Source organism: Monopterus albus, unplaced genomic scaffold (assembly GCF_001952655.1).
Source record: "Monopterus albus unplaced genomic scaffold, M_albus_1.0 scaffold60.1, whole genome shotgun sequence".
In the NCBI taxonomy this organism is placed as follows: Eukaryota; Metazoa; Chordata; class Actinopteri; order Synbranchiformes; family Synbranchidae; genus Monopterus; species Monopterus albus.
This window is the reverse complement of record NW_018127940.1, coordinates 2,079,314-2,090,882: the sequence shown is the minus strand read 5'-3', so window position 1 is coordinate 2,090,882 and position 11,569 is coordinate 2,079,314. Positions and strand designations below refer to the sequence as shown.

The window sequence follows — 11,569 nt, the reverse complement described above, 5'->3', positions numbered from 1 at the left end:
CTGCAGCGGTGACCAAACCCAGGGTCAATCAAAAATAAGGTTAGCAGGGGTCAAATGGTAATGACCCCTCTCTGGTTACGCAACCACACCATATCAGCCTCCTCTGATGAGCATCTAAACATCATTTGTTTTAATCAGAGCAGTACACCTTCCAGGAATACAGGATGATGATGCATTAAAGCCCAAGAGCAAAATATGAAAAGCTTTAGTAGGAAAAGCAAAAACAGGTAGACAAGTGAAACATTTAAAATTGTGGATTTGTCTATTTTTACGGCACACTGATGTGTTAATGCCAATGTTTAATTGGTAGCTTTTTGATGTTAATATAAAAATCCCATTCTAAGCAACATTGATATAAAACTTACAAGATTTCATAATGATTATATAATAACTTGGGACCACCAAAGACAGCAGTAAGCATGAGGAATATGAGCACCAAAACTGAAGTTGTATAGTGGATCTTAACTTTGCACTGACAAGCCTGACTAGGTTCTGTGGTTGAGAAGAATTGGGAAGTTATAAAGAAAAAAAAGACTATTATTCACTTAAAACACATTTCCTGTACAGTACATATGCTGGTATGCTGGATGATGGTGATGAGTCAGCACAAAAAAAGGGTTTAATGAGTGAGATGATCAGGACAGTAAAATGACAAGGCCCACAAACAATGATGTAGGGCAACTGCCAGAGCTACAGAGTGTTATAAAGAGTATAGTTAGAGCACATCCTGAGAGGACAAGGGGTTGATTTTACAGAAAGGATGACACTGTCTTACGGTAGAGAAACTGGGTTGCAAGAGAAGGAGGAAAGACAGATGAGGGGGTGGAGGGACTGATTGGAGGGGTGCCAGACACAAAGAGGCCAGGCCATAGCCAGTGGCACGCGATGGGCAGATTAACCAGCGTTTCCTCCCTTAACTGAAGCATTAGGACACCTGACTGAGTCCCGCCAATGGCAGCCAGCCAAGGATTTGTTGGGGGGAGAAGAGCTGGGGCTCGCCTTTCAACACTCAAGCTCTTCACCAGCACAAAGAGGGGTGGGATGGCGTTAGTGGTGAGGGGGAAAAATAGGGAGTGATGGGCTGGTGGCTTGGGGTTGGGAGGGGGGCTACAAGCCTTACCCCTCACCATCTGCTGCCCAGGCTAAGTGAGGACAGGGGTAGGGCCAGAGTGGAGTATGAGCGTGTGCACAGAAAACACGTGTATCTGCGTGCACGCACCTGTTAGTGTGTCACTGGGTGGGTGGGTGAGTGGAATGGCAGATGGACAGGGCATACTCCTGGCACCGGAGATTTCATGTTAGTCATCCCACATTAAGGAATATCCTCCCTCCCCCACATTCCTAACCCCTGCTACCTAATCCACACTGCCAACCAATTCTTTATGTTTTGCTCAGTTTGATTAAGACATCCATGATTAGAGACATTATAGGCTGGGTTAGAGGGTGTGTGTGTGTGTGTGTGTGTGTGTGTGAACTGCTTATCCACACGGCTGTTTACTATTATCAAAGTCTCTCCCCTTTTTCCACACATGCCACTAAAGAATATCTCTTATTCGAACACCGAAGACATATTTGAACGGTCACTAATCCTAATGTTTTCCATTTAGTGTCTTAAAAGGTTACATCAAAATGCAGCTGAAAGCTAGGAAACTCCTGTTTAATTGAACTAGACAGGATATCCACACACAGATACACCTTTGTGAGGACATTTATTGACTTAATGGACTCTCTAGCTCCTTACCCTAACCACACCTAACTTCAGCCACCTTAACTGAAAGTCTACTCCAACCCTAACCTTCCCCTAAGCCCAGTTCTAACCTTGACCCTAAGGCCATGCCTTAACCTGCAAACAGCCCTTTGAAAACAGTCATAATGTCTTCACTCATGTTCTAACTCAATGTATAGCCATACAATACACACATGCTGCCCTAAACTACACCCATTCATGCATATAATATTCTATAATACTTCCCTGCCCCCCTATGCTGTGTGTTTTTGTTGACACATTATCAGTGAGCTGTTTATTTCCCCTGTTAAAAAAGGAGGTCAGAGACACAGACAGTTCAGTCTTGCTGAACAGTAATCTGAAAATGCCTGTAATCCTCCATACAGAGCCCTTATGGAGACTGGTTGTAGTGTGGAGAGGTGTAGCAGCCATGTGTCTGACCATGTTTGACACACAGCCAGGACACACACAGAGGCGAGGCAGAGTAAAGCTGGTCGTGTCACCCACTGGAATAATTATGCCAGTTTTTACTCTATGCAGTGCAGTGTGAGTGCAGGTCCCTGAACTTATTCAGCTAACTGTTAGAACAAGTGGAATATTCGGGAGTCAATTAAATTATTGGTTTACAAATATATTATGAATTCAGGGCATGCAAAGCAGATCGATTGAGTTCTGTTTCTGAAATTTGAGATGAATACACACTGAATCACTGCTCTGTAATAAGTGTTTACTTGGCAACACCAGCAGTGCATCGTCCATTTTGTTGGAGACATTTCTTTTGAGTAACCCTAAATCCAGGGTACTTCCAAAGGATGTCTGTAATCATATAGTGGCACTTAAATTCCTGAAAAACGATAAATTAGAGCATCCTTTTAACAAGTTTCCACACTGTCAAAAATGCACTGGAACAGGTGTAGGCTATTTGTGGCATATGAGCTATTGGGTGCCCTTGTTGAGTGTCGTGCATCAACTAAACTCTTAAACTAGCCTTGTATTCATCCCAACTACATATTTGGGATGTAGTTTAGGCCCTCACCCACCTATAAGAAATACCAGGGATTACTGTAGGCATTGTTTATGGTTTAAAAGTTATGTTGATTAGATGAGTCCAGTATAAAGCTTAACCTGGATTTCAGCCTAGGTTCTTTTCTTTTTTTTTAGGTGTTTTTTTATGTTTGCCACACAGTACCAAATCATGCTTCCATCAAAACATCACCTGGACTTCATATGGCTGACAGGGCATCGCTCCTTTGGTTGTTGCAAAGTGACTGACCAAACCACAAACAAAAATAGTAAAGCACTCAAGCATCTTGAACAAAATAAGATGTTTCAAAGTAGTAGTCTCAGTAGCTAAATTTGCATTCAAAGTTGGGTCAAATATGCCAAAACGCACCTATCGGAAATCGCCACACAGAGTAGAAACTTTTGTAGCACAGCAACTGTGTTGCTAAGCTGCCATGAAGCTGGTGCTACTGGTGTAAAACAAGCTGAGGCAGGCCTATGGCTGAAAAATATATAAAATCAGAGGTATCCTATGTGAATAATACAATATTTATTTGCGTTTTGGTCTAACTTTTCTCTGGCTATAAACAATCCTATATGATAAAAACAGCATCGTCAAGCATAGGTGTGACTATAACATTATATTTACACATTCTTCCCCCTGGCTTCTGTCAGCCTCACACGCACCTAATTTTTGTGGCAACAACATTCTGCTCATATTTCACAAAACTATTTTGAAAGTACAAACAAAGTGGATGTCATTTTAAAAAAAATATTGTTCCACACTGATGAACATACACAACAGCAAAACCCTTTAGTATCAGAATACCTAGCTTTAAAATATAAACAAAATTCACTGGTGCCCACTTTCTTTATATACCTAACCAACTGCCAGTGTAGCCAGTTGGTTAGGTATCATAATTATAATAATTAAGCTGAATGGAGGTCACCGTTATGTTTTACCAAGGTGTGACAAGTGATTTTATATGGTTGGTCCAAATGCTGGTTAGTAAATTTCCTGGCAAAAACTAAGCTACATCCTGGAATCAAAGGAATAGGCTATTCTTAACCTCTACATTACAGGGATACTGAAAAGTATGAGTCAGGGGAATGATATAACATTACCAGGGCATTAAATATCCCTTGAAATGGGGATGAATTAGCACTGATGTAATTGAGCCGGCCATCCTCAAAACAATTTGAGGCCATTTGAGAAGGCCATCATAAAGCCAGCTGCAACTATAAATTTATCATACTAAATGCAATAATCGGTGTAAGCCAAACACTGCACATTAACAGCAGCACAACATGTCAAGTGGTGGCAGCAGCATGCTGTGGATACGCTTCTACTGTAATATACAACAAAATATGCAGAGATGGATAAAGACCTGCTGTAGGCTATGAAACAGCCATTTGAAAAAATATTTTGTATATATAAATATTTTTGACCCACCACCACGACCAAAAAAAGAGAAAATGCCATATGAGAGTTTAGAATTACACTGTTTGGAAATCTGAGTCATATGTAACTTCACAGATGCTGAGCACACGTAGGAAAACTAAAAGTACGTCCATATGCACTGAAGCCTGCAAATCCTGGCAAAGAGGCCTCTGCTTAAAGTTAAAATAAGAGTCAGTTATGCAATAATTATGAACTTGGTTTTGAATTATCTGCAGGCACGTGACGTTAAAAACGTGACCACTGCAAAAATGGTGTTACTTCATTTTTCCTCCTCAGCTGTGAATTTCTTTGCCTTCCAGTAACAAAATAATTTACAAAAAATATTATTGCCACAGAAATGAATTAATTATCTTTCATTCCAAATAAATATCAGAAAATATCAACATCAAATTGGCTCTTTAAGGTCAGTATGCAGGAGGAATGAATATAGTGGAGCTACAACTAATGATTATTTTCAGAATCAATTAATCTATTGATTATTTTCTCAATTAATGTTCTATCAAAATTTTGATTTGATTTGATTTGATTTATTCTTTCAAGCATGTAAAGACAGTTGATATGACAACACACATAATTTTACACATATCCAACAAATGCTAATCCAATATCAATTTGCTTATACCTAGTACATGCTTGAATGGAGTAGGAAGAAGTCAGACTTATCCAGTCCTACCCCAAATAGTTTAAGATTCCTAATGCCTGTTGCCAGAGCCTCTATTTGAGTTAAGGGTGCTGCCATTTTACTAATCATGATCCAGCTTTGTTTATTAATTGCACCAATAATCAGAATGTATGACATTTGTGGACACTATATTTCACATATTGATTAATAGTTATATACTGTATACTCAAGCCAACTATCACTTAAGGGGAAGATATACATATATATTTAACTGCAAATAGCCAGAGTACTACATTTCACAAAGGCAGTGTTAGAAGGCAAATTCCCAGGATCAAGTAAGTGCCACAAACACAGTTAGAGCCTGGAGGAAGACCTTCAGCATGTAAATTTAGGAAATACATGTTTATATCCTAACAGGACCCCATGCACAAAGATGTAAATTATTTTGAAAATTTGTGGCATGACTTGAAAATGGCTATTGGTTCTCCCTGCAGCTCCAAATCATTTAGGCTACTTTAGTAAAAGTGGCACTACCACACTACAAAAACACTCAGTTACAATTAAGTCTAGAGTATTCATAGTTCTACTTAGGTAAAAGTACTGTATCAGAAAAAATGCAGGCTACTTAAGCTCTCAGAGATCTGCGCTCTACAGTATAATTTTATTGGATTATTATCGATGCAGCCACATGTAAAGTAGTAGTTTGATATTGTAGCTGGTTGAGGTGGGGCCAATTTGAACCTGCTTTGGGGTGATTTAATTTAAAACATCCCACTGTACAAACTGATCTTGTGTCTCAGTCTTAATTTCTGAAGTAGCCATGTGTAGTTCTGACATAAATGCAATGGAGTAAAAATTAAGCCTACAAGACTTAGTAATATAAAATAGAAATAGTCAAGAATAGTAGAAATACCCCCAGCAGTGACTGTGTTCTTACTGTACCACATTACCAAAATGCTTCTTTAATAGTTCTATTGGTTATGTGAAGCTGAACACTTGGATACACAAATGACTGCTTGCATACATGTATTCATTCCTAATACATTTTATAACACCAAATACACAACATACAACAGCAAAAATAAACCATGATAAAAACATATACACAGCTCTTCTTCATTGCACTTCTTTGCAGTATTTTAGCGCAGTTGGCAAACAGCGCGTTACTGCCCCCGACCGACTTGGAGTGGGAAGTGTTTTGTAAATTTCAAAACTGAATGTGTGTCTGTTTCCACTACTTAAATTGATGTTTGTAACATGAATCTTCATCATCAGTTCTCATCCCTAAAAACACCAATTATACATACAGAGCAATATGATTCACAAGCACCACAAAAGGTCAAACTCCAAACTTACTGAAGTGTGTTAATATTGTTTTCTCTATAGATATAACAAATTGGTAAATGTGGCCAAAACACCGCATAGGACAATGAGGGAGAGCTGAAAGGCAAGTGGCAGACTTATTTTACCTTTATCTTAAAAACAAAAACAAATATTACATATAAAAATATGTTAGTCTTAAGAGTGGAAATATTTCTTTGCATGATTTAAACATTATCAAAATACAGCTGTTTTTGCAATTAACAAAATTATATTTACAAACTTAACTTCATCTTGGTCATTTAGCTAAATACTGAGTGATCCACATGCAAAGTTAAAAAGAAAAAACAACCCTAAATATTTGTCACTTTATTCCAAATAAAAAATTAAAAGACAAATCTTAGACAATTTGTAATGAGTTTACTTGAAAGCAAAATATAAAACCATACTACACAGAAAAAAAAAACTTTTGAGAGCATTTTAGTGTTGAACAAGCATATTTTTTTTTAAATGGCCAAAGGTGAACCATCATCACAAAGACAAGGGAAACAATTAATCAAAGTTTTATAAATGTCTATACTCCTGGGCATTTAAATAGACGTCACTGTAAGCCAAAATAACCCAAACTGATTTTAGTCTGAATCTACACCATATACACTTTGAAAAACACGTTTTACCATCTTCACTCCATAAGCGCAAAATACATCCAACAAATGATGCTTAAAAACAATCCTCTGACCCGAAGGAATGTAGTGCTGGTTCTTTTTTTTCCCCCCATGAAAATACAGTATCACTAAAAACATGATCATTATTAACTGAGCAGGTAGAAATCAGATCAACTTGGATTAAGCTACACATTAGTTGTTCAGTCCACTGTTAAATGATCTTCATTAAAGTTTCATTTCATTAGCTTTTGATTCTCACAATTACCTGGTCACCTTTTGTCAAGTATACCATGAGTGTTTTGACACCAAATATAGATGCATGATTTGTAGTACGATATGTGCTATGCATTAAAAAAAGAGATTCCAAACAGTACTTGGGCCATTTAAGATGTCATGATATGAAAACTGCTGTTCATATTTGATTCTACAATAACCATTCATGGTTGCACAAGCCACCTGCTTTTTTTTTTTTTTCTTCTTAAGGTTGGATTCCATAAAGTATATTCACCTCTTCATAGTGAGTGCCACACCCTTCAGAATCAGAATCTGCCATTCACGCTTGTCCAGTCGAAAGGAAATGATGGTAAATAGAGAACTACATACCAGGATCTGAGCTAGATATGTATTACCTTCCTTAGGACTCTGGAATTTAACAGCTGCGATGGCAGCAACGTGATCATACAATATATCTGCCAACACAATTTGGGGGGCACTAAATGTCTCCATCTCTCTGCAATATGTATGTGTATACACACACACACACACACACACACACACACTAGTGACTATGGTGGCTTTGCTAGTTTGGATATCATTAAATGCCCATTTCTAATCCACAAATCAAACCACAGCTGAGCTCTAGTTCTGAAATCCTAGCTTCATCAATCTAGGACATGGTTAGTGTGCTTGCTGCTGAGCAAATATTGGCCTTTAAATAAAAAGGCCAAAATTAAAATGACAGAATGCAAAATAATCCTGATTCAAGGGATGTTATTCTGCTATTTAAGACTGCCTCTTGAAATGTGAGAGAGAAAGACATGTTTTAAAGATTTCCTGCAAACTTAAATAGCCCATGTTTCTCCTTTACTGGTATGCCAGGGAATGGAACAGAAGTACACTATGGCATTTATATCTATATTATAAAAAGACATTCCTTACCCAGGTGAGTAGTTCTGTGGCACAGTGAGATTTAAAATAAAATATGACCGTGTTGACAGATATTAAGTAGTACCACACTGTCCCAGGTGAAGGAGGACGAGTGAAACCTTGGTTTGTACACAACTCCGTCTTCAGTCAGTATGAAGTCCATTAAAACCATTATGTGTTCCTACAGGGCATAATTCTCTGGGGAGAACAGAGTTGTCAGGCCCAATTCTTCACTCTTCAGTACATCCTCGTCTGGCTTTGGCTTTTTAAAGAGCGATGGAAGGTTCCGGATATGAACCTCCTTCCTGAACTGCTGGCACAAAGCTTTCTGTTGGCAGGCGACGCAGAGAGGAGAGGTTAAACAGAGTTATGCAAGATCTCCTAGAAAGAATTTCATTAGACCGTACAACCCTGTTGAGCTGCTGCACAGTTTTTGCTGCCGAGTACAGTAGATTTACAACACAACCAGAATTACACTGCTGAATAATGACTATTAAGGTCAGTGTTTCCCATCACCTCTGATGAGCTGTCTAGAATGAGCTCTAATAGTGAAGCCCTGCTCTCTAGTGGTTAAATGTGGCATTACCCCAACGGTTCCTGCTATGAGCTTCTTGAACTGGTCTCTCCTCTTCTTGTCTCCAACCTTCTGGGCATTGGGGTCCATAAGCCTGTGATCATATTGATCCAAAGCCTCTACACTGATGTTTGGGATCTGGGTCATCACTGCTCTCAGCTCTATGTAGCGAGGCCGCTAAGACAGAGACACAAATGTATGAACAAACAATAAGGGAGAAGCATTTGAGAGAAGCACCCATCTGCATATATGGCAAATTTACCTTTGTACTGCTACATGAAATTTGAAAACTTCACTTTTCAGCCTATATAATAAAAAGTATGATTCTGGGTGACTTTTGTTCAAACATCTTAGAAATGTGAACAAATAGCAGAAATATCTAGCCAAGATTAATCGCCGTTAGCCTCACCAGGCTTTCATAGATGAGCATGGCCAGCTGAGAAAGGGTGGTGTTGCAGACCTCGTGCTGCCCATGAACCTGAAGGGCCCTAAAAACACTGGTATAGAACCACGTGACTGCCTCGGGAAGCAAGTTACCCCCAGCGACCTGAGGAAGTACAAAGTGAACGGGGGAGAGAAACTTCAAAATATGTAGAAATTTAAGGTACTCTTTACAGCAACCTTTCAAGTCACAGGTGGTATCAGTTTAAACATTCAACTAATTAAAAACCCGACAGTGGCAAAGACATAACAGCACATTCAAGAGGGACTCAAATATAGTGGTCAGAAAATGGGCAAAGGCTTAAAAGAAAATGCACTGATCTGATGAGGGCAACATCTGTGTGCTCTTCATGCATCATCCAAACACCAAAGAAATTCTCCAGCTACAGCCATAAAAATTACCCATGTTGTTTACAATGAACTTGGCCAGTGAAGTTTATTTTGAGCCCCGTGCCCGTCATCCCGCTGCTGAAATATCAGCTAGAGCACACAGAACACAATAAATGCACAATTTACTCTTGTTTGAGTGATATTTGCTAAAATGTATTATATTTAGTAGTTTAAGAAAGCTTAATTTTTTTTTATTATTATTATTATTTTTTTTTAAAGCTAATCTTCAGTAGAAACAAATGGGCCGCAGAAGTCAGAACATTAACACACTATGGCATTGTTGGTTTTGGTCTTGAGAGGTTTGTCCCTTATTTAAAACCAAAGACTAACATTAAAAGATGTAAAAGATCCAGGCTTATACCAAATATTCTTGCACTGAGCATGTTACCTGCCGCAGAAGGGTCCAGCAGACCATGGAAGCAGTGCGATGACAGCTGACTGTGTCCTTCCATGAGAGTGAGGTGAAGGAGAGGGTCAACAGGGCCATGTAGATGTTCTGAGAGAGGGAATAAAAAAAGTTGATAAAAAGCATTTAGTGTGAAACTATGCTGTCTTCTGAATGTAATGAGATGTGTCTCTGGCTGACTTCGTGTTTCGTCAGGCATTTTCCCAGCTCAGTCAGCTCCTCTGTGGACTGGGCGGGAGGCGTCGACTGCACCGAATCCATCATCACGTCTTCATCTACAAGAGCACATTATAAGCAAAAATGAGGTGATGTTTATCAGAATCCAAACAAATATCAACCTATTGATTCAAAATGTTTTTATTTGACTCTTACCTTCTATTTCCTCTTTATTTGCTGCTGATTCAGGCACTTTTCTGGAAATACAGCTCACAGCTATGAGAGAAGGAGAAGCAGCGTTATGGCCCCATAAAAACTCGACTCAGTAATAGCTGAACAGGCAGTTGTGCTACACCCTGAAAACCCCATGCTTTACTTTTTTAGTACTTTCACATCAAAAGCCACCCTCACAGCCCAGTCTCTTGGCTTTTTTTAGTTTGTGATTGCACAGTGAAAGCAAATGACTCTAGACTTGACAAACAGCAACAGTTATTCAGCTGTTTACCAAGACAGCAAGTGGAGGATTGTGCGAGTTGTGCCATGAAAATCAAGCAGCAATTTTTATCAGTGTTGGACATGCCCCAACCTCCGTTGTTTTGGAGACCTATGTGCCTGTCAGATCCCAACTGAAAACAGCACATGCAATGAAACTGAAGCTGTTTGTTTGTAATATTATGGTGCCTTGATATTCTAGATACGTGAAACAGAGCCCACTTTGTAATAAAAACTGGATGACACATAACCAAAGTATCAAGTATGGGGCGTGGCCATCTTGCTTCTGTGATGCAACAAAAAACATTTTTCAGCAACCTACTGAGTATCCCTAGTTATCAAATGTAACAGCTGCTGCTCCAACATCACTCTCCTGACACAGCACCTCTTCCTCATCCTGACACACAGAAATGGGAGCAGTTGCATGAGATGCTGAGCTTACCGAGAAGATCCAGCACTTCCCTGGTTAACGAGCGTGTCAGTTGCTCCTCCAACATCTCCTGTGTCACCTGGCTCTCCTGACAAAGCACCTCCTCCTCCTCCTCCTCACCACTATTAAAAAAACAAAAACAGAACCAACTGGCTTATCCAATGTGTAGCTTAGACATTACAAGTTATTAAGGAACTAAACTGTATATTGAATAGAGGCAAATAAACCACAACTCACTAGACGGAGGTCCTCTGGTTAATGACCTGCCATTTGACATTGAGCCTCTGCAGTGTGAAGAAAAAACAAAGTGAGGTCCAACAACTGTAAGAGAGTGAATAAAGTGGATCTAATGATGTGATTAATGGTTAAGTGTTACAGAAAAGGCAGTGTGGAGAGCCTGACCTGCTGCATGTAGGAGAACAGAGGGCCCAGCAGGGGGCAGAGGAGACTGTCATAGTACTCCTGAGGACAGGATAGCACCAACTGCTTCCAAAACAACCGTGCACTTGTTAAGAGAATTTTACTTAACATAAAGTGATAGCTAAGCTATGACCATGCAGAGAAGCATCTATGTAAATGAATAATAAGAAAAAAAAAAACCTTGTACACAAATGTATATCACCAAACTACTGCCCATAGCAGTTAAAAAAAAAAACAAACAAAAAAACGTAATGGAGCAAAGGCAGATAAGGATATGAATCATAGGGCGAAGTCTGTGGTCAGGCACATGGTCGAGG

The 11,569-nt window shown here is 39.2% G+C and overlaps 1 protein-coding gene across 1 annotated transcript in view; it reads right to left on the bottom strand.

Moving 5' to 3' along the window:
* Window positions 1–5,841: 5,841 nt before the first annotated feature.
* The window catches only part of xpo5 (exportin 5), a 12,605-nt gene continuing 6,877 nt past the window's right edge, over window positions 5,842–11,569 (bottom strand). Inside the window, exons 24-33 of the mRNA XM_020603075.1 lie at window positions 11,529–11,569; window positions 11,235–11,332; window positions 11,070–11,116; window positions 10,845–10,954; window positions 10,127–10,186; window positions 9,935–10,029; window positions 9,737–9,844; window positions 8,927–9,064; window positions 8,530–8,694; window positions 5,842–8,271 (exon numbers count right to left, since the gene is read on the bottom strand). Of these exons, the coding sequence (XP_020458731.1) occupies window positions 8,125–8,271; window positions 8,530–8,694; window positions 8,927–9,064; window positions 9,737–9,844; window positions 9,935–10,029; window positions 10,127–10,186; window positions 10,845–10,954; window positions 11,070–11,116; window positions 11,235–11,332; window positions 11,529–11,569 (1,009 nt within the window). The 3' untranslated portion in view covers window positions 5,842–8,124. The remainder of the gene's footprint in view (window positions 8,272–8,529; window positions 8,695–8,926; window positions 9,065–9,736; window positions 9,845–9,934; window positions 10,030–10,126; window positions 10,187–10,844; window positions 10,955–11,069; window positions 11,117–11,234; window positions 11,333–11,528) is intronic.